The 25270-nt window shown below is 41.8% G+C and overlaps 1 protein-coding gene across 6 annotated transcripts in view; it reads right to left on the reverse strand.

Annotated features, from left to right (window-relative positions):
* The window catches only part of LOC124111921 (disabled homolog 1-like), a 39862-nt gene that overhangs the window by 12616 nt on the left and 1976 nt on the right, over positions 1-25270 (reverse strand). For 3 of the 6 annotated variants that reach the window (XM_048399846.1, XM_046471834.2, XM_046471835.2), the window contains exons 2-10: positions 18533-18628; positions 14469-14525; positions 13935-14149; positions 13319-13453; positions 12118-12318; positions 11757-11804; positions 5415-5507; positions 3943-4518; positions 1666-2163 (exon numbers count right to left, since the gene is read on the reverse strand). In XM_048399846.1, coding sequence (XP_048255803.1) covers positions 1666-2163; positions 3943-4518; positions 5415-5507; positions 11757-11804; positions 12118-12318; positions 13319-13453; positions 13935-14149; positions 14469-14484 — 1782 coding nt within the window. In that variant the 5' untranslated portion in view covers positions 14485-14525; positions 18533-18628. Of the gene's footprint in view, positions 1-924; positions 2164-3942; positions 4519-5414; positions 5508-11756; positions 11805-12117; positions 12319-13318; positions 13454-13934; positions 14150-14468; positions 14526-18532; positions 18629-25270 lie in introns of all 6 variants that reach the window. The other 3 variants (XM_046471831.2, XM_046471833.2, XM_046471832.2) reach the window with 1 other exon arrangement.

Below are 25270 nucleotides of genomic sequence, written 5' to 3' on the forward strand. Positions count from 1 at the left end.
ATACAGAAGCAACAAATGTCAATGTTATCTACAACAGAAATATCCAGTTAGTTGTGACAGAGAAATCAAAGTACTGAGGAGAGAATCTGAAGTAGGACCCATGCACAGGAAGCAGGCATTAAGACTTCCACAGAGAAACATGACATCTTGACGGGGAGCTTCACACTCTCTATTTGTTCACATTAAACATATTATTAGGACTGGTAAAGAAACTTTAATGATACTTTAGTCAGTGTGTATTGTTTTATGCCATTTTCAAAACTTTTCCAGCAATATAAAGGCAGGGGACACCAGAAATGAGGTTCACAAATTGTACCCGTGTTGGAAACCAACCAGAACCTTTGGCATGACAAGCAAACTCTTTAACCACTAGGCTACTGCACTCCACCTGATGGTACTTGAACCGGAAACTATATTTGCTTGAATTGGGAAACTATTTCCTATCATCGCCCTATTGGAAAAGGGTGGAGCAGGAGTTATTTCCCTTCATGGTGAGATGGACCAGGAATTATCTCCCATCTTAGGGACGGGACCAAAAGTTAGTTGTGAGGAAGACCAAGAAACATTGTCGGATCTCAATGACATATCTGATCTTGCTGAGTTATACCAGGATACATTGTGAGGTTGACTTTGAAGCTATGAAGATATTAGTGAGGTTCACCACAATAAGGTAGGAGTTTATATTCCTGTTAGTATTACTGAGAATGGCACTATCCACTGTCTGCATCTTATGAAACATGATTGTAAAATATGATCATTGTTACTGTGTGTACAATATTGTCTCCTTCAAGATGCTGATGTGTCTCTGTGGATGAAGCATCTCTGCTGAACCAGTTACACATGGCGAGACAGACAGCAATCCACACCACATCCTGTGAGAGAGTCACATGTCCACACCTGGAGGATGCCATGCCTGTTACTCACCTGTTCTGATACTGACGCAGGTCCATTCTTTTCAGTACTGGAATCAAATACTGTGAAGCAATTGTTCTTAAAAATATCACTACTGAAATCACTAAACGGGTCCCAATTGCCAAATGGCTTGCTGTCAAAACTTGGCTGACTAGACAAAAATGGGTCTGTAGATTTGTGGGTGGGTAGAGTACTTGGTGCAGAGGGGAAGGAGTCACTGAACGGGTCTGTGTTGGAGCTGGGTGAAAAGGGGTCTGTAGCTGATGAAGGTGATGGGGAAGAGCTTGTGGATGTATTTTTACGAGGCTTCGGCACTGGCCTTGGACGAACAGAAGCAGAGTTTGTGTCAACTTTAGGTCTTGGGGGTGGTGGAGGCGGTGCCCCACCAGGTAAAGAAAGCTTCACTTCAGCTGGCAGAGGTGGTGGTGGTTCTTCAGGTGATGGGAGGTTAAAGTCATCAGAGAACACAGGAATGTTCCCATTTGTTAACCTCTTTGGACTCTTTTTAGGCAAGTGTTCGTGTTTTGAAACATCTGCTTGTGTTTGCTTCTTGGGCATATTATCACATGAGAGTCTGCTGCTAAGGGTCATCGCTGGCATGAAGGGGTCGACGTCTGGGGGAGTGGAGGAGGAGGGTTGCGATGTGGGTTGAGGAATGTGCACATGTGAAGTGTCAAAGGGATCCTCGGAAGAATCGGCTAACCCACGTAACCGATCTGCTTCCTTGCCTAAAGGACCAAACGGATCACTTGCCTGCTGCTGGATACCAGGGGAAATGACCCCAGGGGACATGACTCCAGGGGAAGGAATCCCCGGGGATGGGGTCCGGGGTGGGACGACATCAACCTTCAGCTCATTCAGAGACTTCTTGGGAGGAGCACTCATAGCCTCAAATATGGCTTTGGGGGACTTCTTGGGATCACTTCCACCGATGTTGACAAGATCAGCAAAAGCATCCTTCTTTTTAGGTTCAGTTGTTATTTCTTCAACTTCAGGTTCATTTAAAACAGTTGGTGTCAAGATATTAGGGTCTGGCTCTGTGTCAGGGAAAAGGTTTTGTTGAGGCTGACCCATGGCAGGCTGAGCAGCTCCAAATGCTCCAAAGCCTCCAGGGAAGGCAGCTGGTTGACCAAAGCCTCCTGCTGTGGGCTGTCGTAAGGCTCCACCAAAAGCCTGCTGACCAAATCCTGCAGGGGCAGGTTGTCCGAAGCCTCCTGCAGCTGGCTGGCCGAACCCTGGACGCACCTGCGCCTGAAATGAGAAGCTGATTTTACTATCGATCGTACAGAGTTAGGAACAAGGCTGATTACTCCAGCCTTATGGTGGTGAGGGCCGCCTAGAATGTGTTTCACACATACATTGTTCCCATGTAGGGAACTGATACCAGGCCTTGGATGTGATAAGCCATCACTTTTACCAGCTTAGCCACTCTTTTCCTACTAATAATCAGCAATCACACTTTGCAAGAGAAAATGTTTTAGTAACATAAGAAATTCTGTCCATTTTATCTCTTTAAATCAGTACCAACATCAACCTAAATAAAACAGTAAGTTAGATAGTGAGTGAGGTGAATTGGGTTGATCCCTGCTTTGGATAGTATTCCAGTCATATCTCAGTGTGCCAGCTTCACTCTTTCAACACCAGTCAACCAGAAGCGTTTACTGCTGTGACACCAAAGACTCTTGTGTGAAACATATAGCCAACATTTATCAAAGAAAATATCTGCTTGTAAAACGTCTTTACTACTATATGTTATACCCCATTTGAAAGGTCTGATCCTATTGTTTATGAATATGAAAGTTATGTTTATCACATTTTTTAAATAATGCATTTACAACTTAATTAAGTTTGTTGTTAATAATTTGTTAAGCACATTGACAAGGTCCAGATAAAGGACCAAGGAAGCGAACTTGGACGATTTTCAGCATATATATGATTTCATTAAATCCACTTACCTATTTCTTTTTTATTTTCATTGTTTATGTAATTGGAAATGCATTTCAAAAGAACTATAAATAGTAATTGTCATCACCCATTTCCCGATAAAAGTAGCTGTCCACTCAGCAACATGAAGAAATACCCCTGTTTTTGAGACCTATGGCAGCCAATCAAATTACAGCTATGGTACCGTGCTCGTGTATAATGACTTTCAGATTTTGACGAGAGATTTTTGTTAAATCGTGCTATTCTGAACGTTTTAAGCAGGAAATCGCGATTTATATTAAAAATATGGAGCTTCGTGGATGTATCGTGCTAGGTTACCAGCTATGACAAAGATTATTCATGCATTAAGGGCATTAAACATCATGTCCAAGCCGAGAATTCGAGGTGACGAAAGCCAAGATGTCATTTGATTTACATTACACGCAATTGCAAGAAAAGATGGAAATAATAACTAAGATGTAAGTTTGACATATTTTTGTTGATTTTATTTATTACTTTGTATACTATATTTAAAGATTTGTTTGAAACGTCTTTATTTTGCTGTTTGACATGTTCGATGTGGACCCGTTGTTGAAGTGTGTGTCCGAGAATTTTATTTTCAATGACATAGAGGGAAAAAGTGAATAATATTTTAATCTAAATAAAATGATAAATGGAATACACATTTCAGACATTGTGAAATGTGATAGATTTAATAAATGAGTGATATGAGAGGTAGGTTTATAAAATTATATACCATTTTGACGTGACTATGGCTTGGCTGCTTAATCGGCCTACAGTGCCTGGGGACTCGATGCTTCTTGGCCGGTCTACAGCAGAAGGCACCACTTCAGCCTGGGTTAATACATGTACAAGCTATGCTCCAGAAACGAAATACGAAGGGACAGACAGACAGACAGACCAGATGATGACTATCCCCCTGCAATATGTGCCGGGGGGATAAAAATAATCAAGGCAGATCTGGGATTCAAACTAAAGATCATGGGATTCTGACACACCCAAACAACGCACAGCAAACAAAACAATTGGACCACCCCTAGTTAGTAATGAAATTCTTCAAGCATAAAAGTGAGACAAGAAATTCACCTGTGCTCCAGGCATGGGTGTTCCTGGCATGCCGAAGGCAGCACCAGGGGGCAGGGCTCCAGGTCCAGGCCCAAATGGCTGTGAAGTTGCTGGCTGACCAAATGGCTGTGAAGTTGCTGGCTGACCAAATGGCTGTGAAGTTGCTGGCTGACCAAATGGCTGTGAAGTTGCTGGCTGACCAAATGGCTGTGAAGTTGCTGGCTGACCAAATGGCTGTGACGTGGCTGGCTGACCAAACGGCTGTGACGTTGCTGGCTGACCAAATGGCTGTGTCGCTGCTGGCTGACCAAACGGCTGAGATGTTGCTTGACCAAAAGGCTGACCACCAAATGGTTGACTGGTAGGAGCGGAAAAGGGATTGGCTGTGTTGGCCCCAAACCCTTGGCTTGTCGGTGGGAAAGCATTTTGAGCGCCAAACCCACTCTGCAGCCCTGCAAGATCATCCAGATTAGACCCAGAAGCATTTCGCTTGATGTCTGCCTGGGAGGTACTAGTACCCCAGGGGTCAGTTGTCGACTTGGAGGCGTCTGGGGTGTTGGTGTCAAGCATGTCAAAAGAACTCATCTGCTGAATTCCCTACAATGAGAAAGAAGTTGATGTCATCTCTGAAACAAGCCAATGTTAGAAAATATGTCCTTACTAAGCCTCTGTCATATGAAGAATGCAGGATTTTACAGATTATTCAGAGGGAGGTGACAGCAAGAGATCTTATCCATTTTGCATTCTGGTGTAAGGTTAAAGACCATGAGTCAGAACAGACAAGGATGATATATAACCGAGAGCAGCCATAGTAATACAATTGAAGCCAAAGGTTAAATATTCAATTCCAGAAATTCTTGAAACAACTGTTTATACAAGTGATGAAATGATGTGATGATGATGCGATGATGATGTGATGGAGCCTATACAACCCCAGTCAACATGCAATCCACACCACTAGGGAGAATGACAGCCTGTCATGAACATCACATCTGGAGGTCAAGATGCGTTATCAACAACTCCGCACTGGGCATGCTAAGTGCTCTCCATAGTTTCCTTGTCTTGAGTATATTTTCTAAAAAATGTTCAAAATGCAAACAAAGCCAGAGGATATTGTTTGTTTTAGAATTTAGAATTTTAATTAAGAAACTATCTTGTTTTCTTGAAGTAAATTCAACAAAAACTGTTAAGCGTAAGTGGAACATAATTTTCGTGCCTTGTTTCAAACTTCAATACTCTGTGTAATTCTCACACTGCAGCCACATCAGTTCAAATCCTTTACCTTAATTCATTTCTGAAATTCAATATAACGTTTCTTTAATCCAAAATCCAAACTTAAGACAGAGCAAATACTTAGCTCCCAATACGTCCCCAATTTAATCGAGATGTCTTCCAATTGGAAGTAATTTCTTGTTAGCATGAGCTTAGAAAGCACTTATTAAGTGCTGAGCAGCACTAGGTCCTAGGTAAGCAAGCACCCTAAGCACACCCACTAGTTCTATGTTTTCCAGCTGATCCTCCAGGTCAAGCAGATTAGAACCACTCTTCTTCTCCTCTCCGGCCACAGGGGCGTTGTTCTGGGGCACCTACAGAAACAAACCACTTCCTGATGCAGGTTAACCATATATAGGGCACTGTAACCATGGACATAGTGTTTGGTAACCATGGCAACAGAATGAGGTAACAGTAACATGACACGAATTTAGTTTTCAGAAATGGATTCAATTTCTTTTAGTATTGGATCCAAGGCAGTATAATGGCTGTCATGGAAACATAAAACACAAATCATAACTGATCGGATTGTTTGTATTCTGATACATTCTGCAGTTTTTCTCCAAAATGCATGAATTTGAAGCAAAGGGTTGATCTTGTCATGTTTAAATGTCACAATGCCCCCAAGACACAAACACATGCATGTGTAGAGGAATACAGAAACACATGTTCACAACGGATAGACACAAGGAAACTACAAGGTCCAGTGTCATGCTCATCTTCAAATCTGAATGTCAAAGACCTCATCAATTATTGTGTATCAATGGAATTCATCTGCACACAAGCAGATATATCATGTTTTACTTTTCTTATAATATAAATTCTTCCTGTCTTTCAATTTCAAATCAAATACAGCGATCTGATACAAAACAATTATTCTTATTATGGTAATTTCTTGTGTTTACTGTATATAGAATTACAGTAGATACCTACACTAGACCTTGGTAAACAAGAAATACAGATCGATCAGAAGATCAAAGAGCATGCAGCAAGAAACAAAGATTATTATATGTAACCACAACAACAACAACAACAACAACACAATCACTGTAGGTAAGCATGTCCTACTGACTCTGGGATCATTGCTTCTCTAATGTCTCTTAATAATGAGGGATATGCAATGTATAAATATAAGTGGTCAACCAATGTCGAGGGGTATATGGAGTGATGTACCCACTGTGTGAGCCTGTGTACCCAGAGCCATCAGACGCGAGGTCACAGTCTCACAGATCACACTATATGCCCCATCCCTCACAGATCACACTATATGCCCCGATCCCTCACAGATCACACTATATGCCCCATCCCTCACAGATCACACTATATGCCCCGATCCCTCACAGATCACACTATATGCCCCATCCCTCACAGATCACACTATATGCCCCGATCCCTCACAGATCACACTATATGCCCAATCCCTCACAGATCACACTATATGCCCCATCCCTCACAGATCACACTATATGCCCCGATCACTCACAGATCACACTATATGCCCCATCCCTCACAGATCACACTATATGCCCCATCCCTCACAGATCACACTATATGCCCCGATCCCTCACAGATCACACTATATGCCCCATCCCTCACAGATCACACTATATGCCCCGATCCCTCACAGATCACACTATATGCCCCATCCCTCACAGATCACACTATATGCCCCGATCCCTCACAGATCACACTATATGCCCCATCCCTCACAGATCACACTATATGCCCCGATCCCTCACAGATCACACTATATGCCCAATCCCTCACAGATCACACTATATGCCCCATCCCTCACAGATCACACTATATGCCCCGATCCCTCACAGATCACACTATATGCCCCATCCCTCACAGATCACACTATATGCCCCGATCCCTCACAGATCACACTATATGCCCCATCCCTCACAGATCACACTATATGCCCCGATCCCTCACAGATCACACTATATGCCCAATCCCTCACAGATCACACTATATGCCCCATCCCTCACAGATCACACTATATGCCCCGATCACTCACAGATCACACTATATGCCCCATCCCTCACAGATCACACTATATGCCCCATCCCTCACAGATCACACTATATGCCCCGATCCCTCACAGATCACACTATATGCCCCATCCCTCACAGATCACACTATATGCCCCGATCCCTCACAGATCACACTATATGCCCCATCCCTCACAGATCACACTATATGCCCCGATCCCTCACAGATCACACTATATGCCCAATCCCTCACAGATCACACTATATGCCCCATCCCTCACAGATCACACTATATGCCCCGATCACTCACAGATCACACTATATGCCCCATCCCTCACAGATCACACTATATGCCCCGATCACTCACAGATCACACTATATGCCCCATCCCTCACAGATCACACTATATGCCCCGATCACTCACAGATCACACTATATGCCCCGATCCCTCACAGATCACACTATATGCCCCATCCCTCACAGATCACACTATATGCCCCGATCACTCACAGATCACACTATATGCCCCATCCCTCACAGATCACACTATATGCCCCGATCACTCACAGATCACACTATATGCCCCGATCCCTCACAGATCACACTATATGCCCCATCCCTCACAGATCACACTATATGCACAATCCCTCACAGATCACACTATATGCCCCGATCCCTCACAGATCACACTATATGCCCAATCCCTCACAGATCACACTATATGCCCCATCCCTCACAGATCACACTATATGCCCAATCCCTCACAGATCACACTATATGCCCCGATCCCTCACAGATCACACTATATGCCCCGATCCCTCACAGATCACACTATATGCCCCATCCCTCACAGATCACACTATATGCCCAATCCCTCACAGATCACACTATATGCCCCATCCCTCACAGATCACACTATATGCCCCATCCCTCACAGATGACACTATATGCCCAATCCCTCACAGATCACACTATATGCCCCGATCCCTCACAGATCACACTATATGCCCCATCCCTCACAGATCACACTATATGCCCAATCCCTCACAGATCACACTATATGCCCCATCCCTCACAGATCACACTATATGCCCAATCCCTCACAGATCACACTATATGCCCCATCCCTCACAGATCACACTATATGCCCCATCCCTCACAGATCACACTATATGCCCAATCCCTCACAGATCACACTATATGCCCCGATCCCTCACAGATCACACTATATGCCCAATCCCTCACAGATCACACTATATGCCCAATCCCTCACAGATCACACTATATGCCCCATCCCTCACAGATCACACTATATGCCCCGATCCCTCACAGATCACACTATATGCCCCATCCCTCACAGATCACACTATATGCCCCATCCCTCACAGATCACACTATATGCACAATCCCTCAGATCACACTATATGCCCCATCCCTCACAGATCACACTATATGCCCCATCCCTCACAGATCACACTATATGCCCCATCCCTCACAGATCACACTATATGCCCCGATCCCTCACAGATCACACTATATGCCCTGATCCCTCACAGATCACACTATATGCCCCATCCCTCACAGATCACACTATATGCCCCGATCACTCACAGATCACACTATATGCCCCATCCCTCACAGATCACACTATATGCACAATCCCTCACAGATCACACTATATGCCCCATCCCTCACAGATGACACTATATGCACAATCCCTCACAGATCACACTATATGCCCCGATCCCTCACAGATCACACTATATGCCCCATCCCTCACAGAACACTATATGCCCCGATCCCTCACAGATCACACTATATGCCCCGATCACTCACAGATCACACTATATGCCCCGATCCCTCACAGATCACACTATATGCCCCATCCAACACAGATCACACTATATGCCCCGATCCCTCACAGATCACACTATATGCCCCATCCCTCACAGATCACACTATATGCCCAATCCCTCACAGATCACACTATATGCCCCGATCCCTCACAGATCACACTATATGCCCCATCCCTCACAGATCACACTATATGCCCCATCCCTCACAGATCACACTATATGCCCCGATCCCTCACGATCACACTATATGCCCCGATCCCTCACAGATCACACTATATGCCCCATCCCTCACAGATCACACTATATGCCCCGATCCCTCACGATCACACTATATGCCCCGATCCCTCACAGATCACACTATATGCCCCGATCCCTCACAGATCACACTATATGCCCCGATCCCTCACAGATCACACTATATGCCCAATCCCTCACAGATCACACTATATGCCCCGATCCCTCACGATCACACTATATGCCCCGATCCCTCACAGATCACACTATATGCCCCGATCCCTCACAGATCACACTATATGCCCCGATCCCTCACAGATCACACTATATGCCCCATCCCTCACAGATCACACTATATGCCCCATCCCTCACAGATCACACTATATGCACAATCCCTCACAGATCACACTATATGCCCCATCCCTCACAGATCACACTATATGCCCCATCCCTCACAGATCACACTATATGCCCAATCCCTCACAGATCACACTATATGCCCCGATCCCTCACAGATCACACTATATGCCCCATCCCTCACAGATCACACTATATGCCCCGATCACTCACAGATCACACTATATGCCCAATCCCTCACAGATCACACTATATGCCCCATCCCTCACAGATCACACTATATGCCCCATCCCTCACAGATCACACTATATGCCCAATCCCTCACAGATCACACTATATGCCCCATCCCTCACAGATCACACTATATGCCCCGATCCCTCACAGATCACACTATATGCCCCATCCCTCACAGATCACACTATATGCCCCGATCCCTCACAGATCACACTATATGCCCCATCCCTCACAGATCACACTATATGCCCCATCCCTCACAGATCACACTATATGCCCCATCCCTCACAGATCACACTATATGCACAATCCCTCACAGATCACACTATATGCCCCGATCCCTCACAGATCACACTATATGCCCCGATCCCTCACAGATCACACTATATGCCCCATCCCTCACAGATCACACTATATGCCCCATCCCTCACAGATCACACTATATGCCCCATCCCTCACAGATCACACTATATGCCCCATCCCTCACAGATCACACTATATGCACAATCCCTCACAGATCACACTATATGCACAATCCCTCACAGATCACACTATATGCACAATCCCTCACAGATCACACTATATGCACAATCCCTCACAGATCACACTATATGCACAATCCCTCACAGATCACACTATATGCACAATCCCTCACAGATCACACTATATGCACAATCCCTCACAGATCACACTATATGCCCCATCCCTCACAGATCACACTATATGCCCCGATCCCTCACAGATCACACTATATGCCCCATCCCTCACAGATCACACTATATGCCCCATCCCTCACAGATCACACTATATGCACAATCCCTCACAGATCACACTATATGCACAATCCCTCACAGATCACACTATATGCACAATCCCTCACAGATCACACTATATGCCCCGATCCCTCACAGATCACACTATATGCCCCGAGGGATCAGTGGACAACTAATATATCTCATCCACATTCATACATACAGGTCTTGAATATATGTCTGAAGTTTCACAGAGTTAGCAAAAGTCGTAGCAGTTGACGCAAACAAGCTGAGTTACTTCCTTTACCCAATACATTCGGATAAACATCGGTTCATTTCAACGATACTTATTCAAGATATGCCAGTTACCTATGATGTGTACCGACTGACTCCACACTGGGCTACATGAGCGAGCTTCATAGAAAGTAAGTGCTAACTCCTTGCCAATCAGAAGCTAGTATTTTAATGAAAAGTGAGATAATACACCTTGTAGTTTCTGAAGGTTGCTATGAAGAGAATATTTGTGTGGTAATCTTTTGTTAAGATCAGTATTTCCGAATCAAAGTGGTAAAGAAACCCTTTTTGGAGACACATTTGATTGGTTGAAGAACCATGCATCATTTAGATTGGGCAGTCAAAGTATATTCAGGGTTGACCTGATATGGGGGATTGTAGGATCTCCATGAAGAGAGGTATTGACTCGGAGCAGCAGGTCTTATCATTGTGAGATTAATTTAGTCTAAAATTTGAAAAAAAAACATTTTGATTAAATCATAATTTATTCATTTCACTGAACTAAACTTGTGACTGTACAGTATTATGTTAAGCACTTCCAAACATGCACAGGTGATGAACAAAATAACAACACTCACGTCACAGAGCTAAGCAAACCGTCACCACATGCTCTTTAACCAAAACATGAGCTCAGCATGAGGTGATGTGAAACTAAACCCACTAAACATCCATACTGAGGGCACAAGCAGCAGAAACAGGGGCCCTCACCAAGAATATATGCCAATTCACCACAGGGGCAACAGGTAAGTTACAGTGAAATGCTACTTGATTATTGTGTAGCAGAAGCAACTGAGAACTGCTAGGCATGTAGCATTAGTGTCTAGCCACAAATGTCTTACTGAATAGATATGCTCAGGGCTGTCAGGTGACACATCATTGTTTGGAACCTGTAGTCAAACAAGGGACAGCTGCACCATGTGTCTTCTACAGATATGTATTTTGTTCAAAATTTAAATATATTTGCACAGAATGAAATTATTCTCATTTCAAGTAAAAAAGAACGTCTCTTGCAATATATCATATAGAAGTTTATTTGTCCTGTACTGGACCCTCTAGCATTGACATTAACATGGTATGGAAAAATTTAGTTTGAGCTTGAAGTTGGTGGTCACAGGCCGAAACTGTGCCAAATCTGCAAGGCCTGGGACACGATTGATACTCCTCAGCTCTAACCCTCTCCTGCTGTGTGTCACGTCTCACCTGGTACACTGCTTCTTGTGCATCTGGTGCGGCCTCCGCTGGTTTCTGTTCCCCTTCAGCGACTGGTGTTTCTGGCGGCAGCTGCTGCTGCTGCTGCTGATGGTCTTCCTCCTGCTTCTTCTTGGCATCCTCCACTTCCTGTTTCTTCATGTCATACACGGCTTGGAACAAGTCTCGTAACGTCAGCACCAGCTGCTCTGCCTGTGACAGCACAGAAACATAACAGCAATTTAAAATGTTATTTTCTTCTTGGAAACAATATCTTCATGGCTATACAGGGAACAAGTCTTACTGAGTCAATTCCCCAGAAAGACGAGGCAGGTTAGGGGCTCTTTTTGGCCCACTTGCAGGAAACTTGGCATAAAAATATTGGCATAAAAATTATAAGACATGTTCTGATAACTAAACTTTCATCTTTCTTAGACTTGCAAGGTTTAGACTTCTGATATGATGAAATAACTACTGGACCCATTAAGATCTGGGGTAAGATTGTCTGATTATTTACAGACTCCCGTCATATAGCTGGAATATTGTTGAGTGTGGTGTTAAACAACAAACAAACATAATTATTGCCCAAATGAGTCTAATAGACCCATTTGTTCTAACTTCAGGAGAACATCTAAGTATGAGCAAGCCTGTGACCCAAGATGGACTTTTTACCATATGTTTGATTGAAACATATTTTATTCACAAGAAAAGGACTGGGCCCAAGTTTTCACAACTTAAATAGCCCTCTCCCAAAATATATAGAGGATATATAATATTACAATGTAAATATGGAGTATATATGTTCGTACTACCTCTCAGATTGGGTCTATCCTAGCCAATCAGTCAGCTTGGGTCTATCCCAGTCAATCAGCTTGGGTCTATCCCAGTCAATCAATCAGCTTGGGTCTGTACCAGTCAATCAGCTTGGGTCTATCCCAGTCAATCAATCAGCTTGGGTCTGTACCAGTCAATCAGCTTGGGTCTATCCCAGTCAATCAAAAAGCTTGCAGCTATCCCAGTCAATCAATCAGTTTGGGTCTATCCCAGTCAATCAATCACCTATCCCAGTCAATCAATCAGCTTGGATCTATCCCAGTCAATCAATCAGCTTGGATCTATCCCAGTCAATCAGCTTGGATCTATCCAAGTCAATCAATCAGCTTGGATCTATCCCAGTCAATCAGCTTGGATCTATCCCAGTCCAGTCATTTACCTGTTTTTCTGTCTTGATTGCAAAGAACTTGTGTGTTCCATCTCCCACACCAAATATATAGCCGAAGGCCCGAGAGTCGGACACATCCCTAGCTATGAAGGAGATCCTGTGAACTGCATGTGTGTACTGGATAGCCTGAAACAACACCTGAAGATAACTCTCATGTCACATCATCTTAATCATAATCATACGACCCGTGCAGATCCGGGGTAGAATAGTCTTCAGCAAACCCCTGCTTGGGACAAGAGGTGACTATGCTTGTCGTAAGAGGCAACTAATGGGATCAGACGGTCAGGCTCACTGACTTGGTTCATGCATGTCTTCGCATCCTAATTGTGTCAATCAATGCTCATGATATCAATCATATGAATTGTCTGGTCCAGACTTGATTATCTACTGATCACCGTCAGATAGCTGGAATATTGCAGAGTGCGGCATTAAACAACAAACACCCAACCAACCATAATCATACACACAACCCACCATAGGCTTCATCTGTTATGATGATGATGCATCATAACACAATTAAACTTCATGGAACATTATCTATCATCATCATCATCATCATCATCACCACCACCATAAGATCTACATGATTATCATCCTTGCCACCTACCATAGAGACTCCATCTATGATCTTGAGCCCCTCCAGTGAGACGTTGACAACAATTCTCTGTTTGTGTTCCCCGGCTGACTTGACGGAGGCCTTCAGCTTCTGCATGGACATCTGGCACATCTTGTCTCCACGTGCCTCAGCAACATCGTCAACACCAATCAATTTGGCACGGAAATTTAACCCTTCACCCTCAAACTTGTTGGGATCAATTTTGCCTGGAACACACAGTAACTAACATGACAGCCATCTTACTTCTTGGACAGCTAGACTGACATGAAAATGTACACCTTTGGCTGATTTCAAAAATACAAATGCATATACTAATCAGAGAATTTCTTTATATATATACACACACACACACACACACACACACACACACACACACACACACACACACACCTGTTAACCCAAGTGTGAGACACGCACCTGTTTTAGCTGTTTACCCAAGCGTGAGACACCCACCTGTTTTAGCTGTTTACCCAAGTGTGAGACACCCACCTGTTTTAGCTGTTTACCCAAGCGTGAGACACCCACCTGTTTTAGCTGTCATGGTTGCCTTCAGTCAACACTCAGCTGCTGTATCATCAACTCCTGCAACATCAACACAAGTTGCTTCAAGTGGCCTTATCGGGAAGGTGGATCGTTTTTTTAAGTATATCCGTAATCGGGTAGGTAGGTCGTTATTTGCAGTATATTCGTAATCGGGTAGGTAGTTACTTATTCAGTGTATCTGTAATCGGGTAGGTAGGTCAATATTAAAAGTATATCCGTAATCGGGTAGGTAGGTCGTTATTTGCAGTATATTCGTAATCGGGTAGGTAGTTACTTATTCAGTGTATCTGTAATCGGGTAGGTAGGTCAATATTAAAAGTATATCCGTAATCGGGTAGGTGGTCACTATTCACAGCATATCCTTAATCGGGTAGGTAGGTCGTTATTTGCAGTATATCCGTAATCAGGTAGGTAGGTCGTTATTTGCAGTATATCCGTAATTGGGTAGGTAGGTCACTATTTGCAGTATATTCATAATGGGGTAGGTAGGTCACTATTTGCAGTATATCCATAATCAGGTAGGTAGGTCATTATTTGCAGTATATCCGTAATCGGGTACGTAGGTCATTATTTGCAGTATATCCGTAATCGGGTAGGTAGGTCAATTTTCACAGTATATCCGTAATCGGGTAGGTGGTCACTATTCACAGCATATCCGTAATCGGGTAGGTAGGTCACTATTTGCAGTTTATCCATAATTGGGTAGGTATGTCGTTATTTGCAGTATATCCGTAATCCGGTAGGTAGGTCACTATTTGCAGTATATCCATAATCAGGTAGGTAGGTAGGTCATTATTTGCAGTATATCTGTAATCCGGTAGGTAGGTCACTATTTGCAGTATATCCATAATCAGGTAGGTAGGTCATTATTTGCAGTATATCCGTAATCCGGTAGGTAGGTCATTATTTGCAGTATATCCGTAATCAGGTAGGTAGGTCACTATTTGCAGTATATCCATAATTAGGTAGGTAGGTCATTATTTCCAGTAATCGTAATTGGGTATGTAGGTCACCATTTGCAGTATATCCATAATTGGGTAGGTAGGTCATTATTTGCTGTATATCCGTAATCGGGTAGGTAGGTTGTTATTTGCTGTATATCCGTAATCGGGTAGGTAGGTTGTTATTTGCTGTATATCCGTAATCGGGTAGGTAGGTTGTTATTTGCTGTATATCCGTAATCGGGTAAGTAGGTCACTTTTGGCAGTATACCTGTAATTTGGTAGGTAGGTCATCAGGTAGGTTGTTACTTGCAGTAAATCCGTAATCGGGTAGGTAGGTCACTATTTGCAGTATACCCGTAATTGGGTAAGTAGGTCATTAGGTAGTTCGTTATTTGCAGTTTATCAGTACAATCCTACTTTCACATAAGTGTCACCATATTAAAGATAATGACTGTTTTATCTAAAGTGAAGCACAACAAATTTGCAAAAGAATACAGATAAAGTAAGGTTCAAACTCAAGAAAAACAAGCATATAGTCGACGAAGTCATCTATATCCCCGCCCACTTTAACACGTTATGGTCCCAAACCAGGTAACTGACCCAACATTTAAACCAGTTCAGTATGTGCCTCGTAGACATACAAAGTTTTGTAAGAAAGTATTTAACGGATTTTGAGTTACACTCCCGAAACGAACTCTACCCTAAAGAACCTAAGTCCAACTTGTTGCCATGGAAACATAAAAATAAAAATTTCTAAAATTCCTAAATAGCAAAAGGCACCAGTTCAGTATGAGTCTGATAGACATGCAAAGTTTCGTAGAGAAATATTTAACGGTTTCTGAGTTGTGCTCCGGAAACATTTTTGAGATGCACACACACACTCACACACACAAGCACAGACGGACGGATGGATGGAACCCATTTCTGTATCCCCAACCAACTTCGTTGGGGTGGGGGATAACAAGGGTCAGTCAGTAAGCTGGAAACAAATGTCATGGGTTTTTTTAACATGAATATAAATGCAACATATGGTTCCACATGTTAACTGTCTGCCAATACATCAGTGAAGTTGAACCTTATTACTTCATCAGATAATAAGAAGAGATTTTTTATGCAAGGATATGGATCATAACTCACCACTAGTCACACACAATTAGACCACTTATAATGTGTGATTATACATCCATCTTGACAACTCCAACACTGATATGCCACATACCTGCCCCAAACATCGGTCTGTCCTATCAAAGTTCACGATAGTGTAAGATATGAACAATGAATGTGATATCAGAGGACAGTATCAGGAGTACCAAGTCATTCAAGTTCAAACATGTCCGCCTTCATCGCTTTCCCTGTATCAGCTCTCCATCAAATGATATGTAGACAACACCTACCAGACACACTGACAGAGCAATGCCCAGCTGAATCCTGCCAGTTGTCCAACTGTACTATGGTATCCTCCCAATCATATGATATCTGGTCCATATATATTGATGTTTGGGGATACGTTCACTGCCTAACTTCTATAAGAAACTTTATGAAGCAATGTCATAGTTACTCTATTCATATTCAGTGGTTTTAACAACATGGAAAATGTTCAAATTAAGGTCGATGTTTATTTTTTTTAATATTTTAATATTTTCCCTCAAACTAACATAACATATTAAAAAATATGTTTCCCATAGTGAATGTCATAGCATTACAGGTACTTCGCCCTCAATTGAAAAATAAGATAGACACAATGTGAAGAAGCAAAGACTGATCTCAAAATAACGATTTTAATATTTTAATAATGCGAGATGGGTCGTATAGATAGATGAGAATACCTATTATGTCATCAATAGGAAGCATGTGCTGTTTACACGGTTTACACAGAAATCCTGTCCAGCCAAATGCTTCAAGATAGATAATAATATGTTAATTTTTCTGTGACTGTATCTGAACATATTGATACCCAATGGCTGAATGTGTATTGCTGATGACTGTATTGCAATATAGCGGTATACCAGTTATATTGCACACCCTATATTTCATATTTGTTAAATTGGGCTGATCCAAAAACATAAGAACAAGAAATGAAAACATGACAAATCAAATGTCATTTGCTTTTCTCATGCATCAAATTCCCTTGCATCTTTTCAGAATCTGAAACACTGATTTCACGTTTCGACATGTACATTAATAAAAGGCTACATAATGACTGCACTAAAATGTATATATAATTCATGAGACAGATTCTCTTTCCTAACATTGTTCCATCAGCGTCCATATCTAACAGGAAGATGTATTCCTGAATACCTCCCTGTGGGTACAAATCTTAAAATCCAACCAAATCCTTGTCGATTTCTTCTACGTCAACTGTGCTGGAATGTCAAGTAGCTCCAGTGGATGTGGAAGACCTTATCTCTATGAATCCGTATGTTGTAAGATATATATCAGTCCAAGCTACAATTACACAGTCAAGCCCTGTAGCTCAGAACACCCAATGCAGCACAATGCTGTGTCTTAACAATTGTGCACAATCCCCTCAAACATGGATCAATTGTACATACAGTGATAGAAACCAACAGTCTAACACTATTCCTTAACAGATACCAAAACCCTTAAAAATGGCAAATTTCTACTCGTCCTTATGATACCTCAACTATTGGGCATTTTGGCAAGGACAATAGGACTAGTGTCAATTTCTATCACTGCATTTGAGATGAATCCCAAAAGTAGAAATATGAGGTCCACACCAATCTATCTAATTTTCAATATTTCAACCTAGTGGATCACTGATGATGTAACTTTGTGGTTAAAATTGTGGAATCCTTATTGGCACTATATTGTGGAATATCTCAAAAAGACAGACACATAGATATATTATAAACCCAAGGACAAGCTTTCATTCACATTCCTTCCAATCCTCTACACAAATCAGCTCAAAGAGAGTCCTACTTACACCAGCTGACAGGGAAACAAGCATGCCAACCCAAGGTGAACACTCCCACTGCCTTCTTTTGTCTCGTCTGTGACAGACACGACTGGAATGGACACATGAAATGTACACCTAATTAATGCCTGGTCACTATCAACTACAAATGTCTATATCACAATGACCTGTGGATCTCGGTGGTCTCCTGTGGGGTCTTCTCTCTGTCGTCACCCCAGGCTTCAGATCATCCTGGGGGTATCACACCAGCTCTCTGGGGCAGGCTGGAATAAAGTGTGGTCAAGTCACTAGTTGTAGGGCTTACAAACAAGCATGACTTAATGTGAATGTTTTTTTAATAAATTTTGTATGTTTTTTTATTAAATGAAATGTTTCGTCATCATGTCTCTAAAAATCCATTTCCCTTACATTCTATGACTTCAAGTTCATTCTGACAGATATTTTACATACTTGGAGGGTTAGAAATTCATATTTGTTTCCTAAGTACACAATATATCCTGCTAGAGTTTTAATCTCTGTACAAGTGATGGTTAGTTCACAGGGAAATGGCACCCTTTCCTGAATTTTAAAAGTCTTAGACTAGCAGACTTAATTTCCACCCTGCATAGTATGGAAAGTAATTCCTTTGCGGTGATAGCACAGTTAAAATGAGTTCCCACTGCCAGAAGGGTGTACTTAGAAATCTTTATATTTGAACAACAATGCAACAATGTTTATTACAGGAAGCCACAAATAAACATCACAAATAAACATCACAAACATGTGGAAAATGATGACTAGTGAACACGCATAATGTTCAGTATGATTCACCAAATAAATTTGGGTATTCAGAAATAACAAAGCAGGGCTCGATTGAACATCATATAAAACATGCACCAGTGCAATCTATTGTTGAAAGATGCAACCTAATATGTTATGTCTTCATGCACCAAGTGTTTGTCAAAAACTTAACCAGTGTTTGAAATTGGCACTCGTTCTGTAGCCCTTGCCAAACTGCCCAATAGTTAAGGTATTTTAAGGTTTTGCTATATGTCATCCTATTACAAGGGCTAGTAGACTAAAAATGTTAGTTTCTACCGCTGTTAATATGTGTCTTACTAACCCTTAGCTGTTCACATAACATCGGTTCAGGAAGACAATGGCTCTAAGCTCTATTTGCCAGAAAATATCACTAATCCCTTTTATGAGTAATTTGCCATGCTTTCTTGGGCTTGATGTCATCACCCTGTGGGTACTACAAGGTTATGTGTACCTGTACCTATAATGATAATTTCCGTGACACTGGCAGCCGACTGGCCTATGTTTCAGTTATGGACCAGGGGGCAACCTGGTATTGTCTTCTGCAACTTGGTTTTCATGTCAACATGCACCTGTTGCAAGTTAAATCCTGTTCCTTAAATCGAGCCCTGGAAAGGGTATTATCAATCTCAATGAACAGGTAACTGCTAATTATTTAGCCTTGGGACTTTTACTGAGTTTGAAAGTGGATCAAAATAAATCTTCTAGTTGGCACACTTTTATTCCAGAGGGAACACCCAAACATCTTGATGAATGCATTTTTCAGCACTTTCTATCCCTGCATAGATCACATGTTTCAAACATAAAGTTGATAATTTGACATGAGACATGACATTATCCCAGTTAATAACATGGTTTCAAAAATATACCTGCAGGGTTCGAAATGCCAGTCAAAATCACAATGGTATGGTTAAAACAAACTCCAAGTGTCCTTACTGCAGTCTACAATTTGAAGAACATATACCAAATATATCACATCTATTTTTCAAACTCTAAGTTAATATTTAATTGACTACAATCACAGGAAGATTATAAACTCACATCAAGGATATGGTTTTACTCTCCACAGTAAAAGTGAAGCACACTTGAAAACAGTTGCACTTCGATCCCTGACCTGAAGTCACCGAATCAGCCCTACCCACAGGACACAGACGTCACCTTAACACATTTCTTTTATGTTTTAGGACGTGAAATATATCACTTCATCCCTATTTTTTGACACTACATATTTTTCCTAAAAACACTTCCTGACTGATGACTCTGATGCCAAACAGTGCTGATCAGCTGACAACAATACACAGACAATATGCAGCTTCCTTTGTCACTAGTCAGTAAGTGTGGCGTCCCTCCTCCTGCCCGACACCACAATTACCAAAGTTCACAGGTCAACTGTGGAGGTCCTGGCCTGTAAGTAAAGTAACCCGAGTACCATATACGTCTGAAAACTATTGTATATTGCACTAGGTTAATGACAAGTTAAGTAGCTTACAGGCTAACAGAGCGAGGTATTGGTGTGACATGAAGCAGTAAGATCTATGGGACGTGTAACCGATATGACAGGTATCACTGAGTATGACATATTACACTGCTAGTGGTACACATGTCAGTCATCAATATCAGCTGATATGCAAGGACTGACATGTAACATTTTACAACAGTCAGCAAAATAATTGATTTTTCATAATCCAATTTCATATCCAAACCAGAAACTTATGTCTTTAACCAAGAAAGTCATTTATGTTTACATCAACATCAGCATGATCAGTTACAGTTTAGCATAGATTTTTTTAGGTTGCAATTTTTGGTTGGTAAGAAAATACTAATTCACAAACACAAGAAAACAGTGTTAATAACTTAGAAATATCCTCATGTTATGGGTTTTTTTCTGATGCTAAAAAAACATGATCGTTTTCTCGTAAATCACAAGAACAACTGTAAAACATCTCACTCAGTCACTTACAAAAGATACCTTTATCTTATAAACAAGCCATCATCCGAGTATTTACAATGTCTGTGTGGTGGCGCCACACTCTTCGTTATAGCGTGAGTTATCATGATAAACATGGTCATCCGGAAACATATGATGTCCGAAACAATCCAAAATATTATTTGACCATTTCTGATCTAAATTATATATTATGCAGCAACATATCCTCTAGAGCATCAGTAAACAACATAAAACACGGCACATGCTACAGCATATTTGCTTGCAATGACAGGCTTGACTTACACTTGATGCAGCAACATCCACTAGCAGTACCTTGCCTCAATCCAGGATTAAAATAGATTATCATTTGCAACAAAATAGTATTATACTCACAGTATCAACATCAAATTATTCTCTATCAAAGGATACTTTCAATTATCATAATGTCAAACTAAGTTTAAAATTTTGACGGAATAGCTAATAAACATGATTACTATATGTAGAAGTTGCAGGTTTTGAAAATATCCCTTTTCTATTACAGATTTAGTTAAATTTACAGTTTTACTCTATCAGAATAATTAATACAGATAATAAGACAAACAAATTAGTCGGGACTTTTTAAAAAATTGACTTAACAAATTCTGCAGATCCCTAAAATAACTAATAGTGGCAAGAAGCACAATAAATTTCTGTGTTTGTCACAAGACAATAGTGCATAGGAAGCAACACACTCAGGTCATTGTGAAAAATGTAAATTAATCTGAAATGTCTTTTATTTTATTTTTTTCCACCTACCAACCAGGATACTGACACCAATATTAACATGTCAAGACATCCTGTGTTTTTAATTGGCATGAGACAAATCTACTTGTAAAATTCACAGATTAATATTAATATATAACAGCTTTATTCTAACTTATGTTTTTGGACTGTTCGACTGACAAAACTGTTCGACTGACTATACTCTCTTTACAAAACCTACAGTAGTGCTTGTATCATATAACTAGAAATGGATGTATCATGTCACAACACATCTTCCAAAGGCAAGCGTGTCCACTAGCCTATAATAAGCTTAGTTTCCATCCTTGCCACATCAAGTGCACTTTTCTTGGGTCAATCGTGGGGCCACCTTGTGGAGATCACAGTTGTGCCCCTTGCAATGAAAACGAGATATCCAATCAGAGTGCTGTTTTTAACTTCACAGTAGGGCTTCACAAAGATGGTGACTTCTCATCATTGTAATTCTTACAAGCACAGTACTAGGGCGAATTAATTTTAAACTTGGAAAGACTTAGAAAATACTTCTCTTTGCTTAATTGTTGACTGAACTTCAGCGCAAATGCGACGAGCTATATGGCACCGGCCTAGTTTTCGGAACCCAGATGATGATTGTATAAAACGTTCTCTGATTGGCTTATCGATATGTGCTATAGTCCAATCATATTTAGCAGAGGAAAGTGGGCTTGATGTGGCATCCTTCATGATGAATTGCCTGACTACTGGTTGACAAAATATTTTGACACTGCTCGACAAAACATATGCTGTTAATGAATGTTGACCTTAGAGATGAATCTCTCTCTCCCTGTATCAGCCATACACTTCCCCCAACTCAGGCAAGGCTGCCCTTATGGTTCAAGGTGTAGATACAGCAGCAGCAAACTTGGTGAAGATGTTTTCCTGAATTCAATCTACTTGTGTGTTTTTTCACTGCTGCTTTTGACAAGAGGAATGGTCTGTTTTGTTATGAAGATCAATTCAGCTGTCAAGTATCTTTAGCTTAGTCTGAGATATGCTGGGTCCTTGAGATTTCGTTGACTGCAGCAATATTCACGCAATATAACAACTGTCTGCAGATCATCGAGTCCAGACGGGGTAAACAAGTGGTTGGTAGCATGATCAAGCTTTGATCTATATCCAATGCAATCAGGGTACGATGACACACAACCAGTCACAAAGCCTGAATTAACCAATCAGTCTATTGTTACGAGATGCATTAAGTGCTGGATATCTTAACTCTGACAGGGAAGCCCCACAGGGCAGAGTCTATGGTCAGAATGGTGTGCTGCTTTCTGGGTCTAGTGTCAGGAATACCAAAGTCTGAAGTATGTTGGGTCTAGTGTGAAGTATGCTGGGTCTAGTGTGAAGCATGCTGGGTCTAGTGTGAAGTATGCTGGGTCTAGTGTGAAGTATGCTAGGTCTAGTGTAAAGTTTGCTGGATCTAGTGTGAAGTATGCTGGGTCTAGTGTGAAGCATGCTGGGTCTAGTGTGAAGTATGCTGGGTCTAGTGTGAAGTATGCTAGGTCTAGTGTGAAGTATGCTGGGTCTAGTGTGAAGTATGCTGGGTTTAGTGTGAAGTATGCTGGGTTTAGTGTGAAGCATGCTGGGTTTAGTGTGAAGCATGCTGGGTCTAGTGTGAAGTATTCTGGATCAAGTGTGAAGTATGCTGGGTCTAGTGTGAAGTATGCTAGGTCTAGTGTAAAGTTTGCTGGGTCTAGTTTGAAGTATTCTGGGTCTAGTGTGAAGCATGCTGGGTCTAGTGTGAAGTATGCTGGGTCTAGTGTGAAGCATGCTGGGTCTAGTGTGAAGCATGCTGGGTCTAGTGTGAAGTATTCTGGATCAAGTGTGAAGTATGCTGGGTCTAGTGTGAAGTATGCTAGGTCTAGTGTAAAGTTTGCTGGGTCTAGTGTGAAGCATGCTGGGTCTAGTGTGAAGCATGCTGGGTCTAGTGTAAAGCATGCTGGGTTTAGTGTGAATTATTCTGGGTCTAGTGTGAAGTATGCTGGGTCTAGTGTGAAGCATGCTGGGTCTAGTGTGAAGCATGCTGGGTCTAGTGTGTAGCATGCTGGGTCTAGTGTGAAGCATGCTGGGTCTAGTGTGAAGTATTCTGGATCAAGTGTGAAGTATGCTGGGTCTAGTGTGAAGTATGCTAGGTCTAGTGTAAAGTTTGCTGGGTCTAGTGTGAAGCATGCTGGGTCTAGTGTGAAGCATGCTGGGTCTAGTGTAAAGCATGCTGGGTTTAGTGTGAATTATTCTGGGTCTAGTGTGAAGTATGCTGGGTCTAGTGTGAAGCATGCTGGGTCTAGTGTGAAGCATGCTGGGTCTAGTGTGTAGCATGCTGGGTCTAGTGTGAAGCATGCTGGGTCTAGTGTGAAGCATGCTGGGTCTAGTGTGAAGCAACATGCTGGGTCTAGTGTGAAGCATGCTGGGTCTAGTGTGAAGCATGCTGGGTCTAGTGTGAAGCATGCTGGGTCTAGTGTGAAGTATTCTGGGTCTAGTGTGAAGCATGCTGGGTCTAGTGTGAAGTATCCTAGGCCAAGTGTGAAGTATGCTGGGTCAAGTGAAAAGTATGCTGGGTCTTGTGTGAAGTATGCACTGTCCAGTGTGGCATATGCTGGGTCTGTATTGTAGGACACAATGTGAGCTCGTTCAAGTATAAACAAACTGGCTTGATGAAGCTTACAAATATATTTCCCAGAAGACAAGCCACTAAGAAGCTTGTTGTTCTGCTACACAATGCCTGCATTATGACCAATGAATTCAACCAACCATCCAATACTGACACGATGACCATACATGGGTACAAGATTATTGTGGCACACAGGATTCAGATATGTCATGAATTAAGATAAGTCTCTCATATTGCTCAAATAACTAAACTTAGTTATAACAGGTAAAGTATTTTTATCTACATTATCTTGGAAAAGCAGCAATATCTCTGTAAGGGACTGGTCATTTATTATGGGGGTTGGGGCTTGGAGAGGAGTGATAAGATTAGGGGGTGAAAAGAAAATTACACAGTTAAAGAGGGGGGGGGGGTGGACACCAAGATTCATCACAACTGGGGGGTTGGTGAGTGGGACTGAAAAATGAATCAGTATTATCTTTTCAAACAATTTTGTGTTAATAAACTTGAACATTATTTAGGGACTGGTCATTGCTTTTTGGAGGGGGAAGGGTGTCATTTAAAAAATGTTAAGTCCTGAGACCAATCCCAAAGTTCCGTCCAATATAACAAGTTCTTACTGTTCGCATTTTCCCAATCATCCACTGGTACATTGTGAATTATTTAGAACAGATGAATATTCCATATGACAGCAAGGTGCTGGGAGAGTTGGGAAGCATCAAATACTCCCACAAGAGTAACATGAATCCAGGATATTGAATTACTTAGCAATAAATA

Source organism: Haliotis rufescens, unplaced genomic scaffold, assembly GCF_023055435.1.
Source record: "Haliotis rufescens isolate VD_foot unplaced genomic scaffold, xgHalRufe1.0.p SCAF_2, whole genome shotgun sequence".
NCBI classification, from domain to species: Eukaryota; Metazoa; Mollusca; class Gastropoda; order Lepetellida; family Haliotidae; genus Haliotis; species Haliotis rufescens.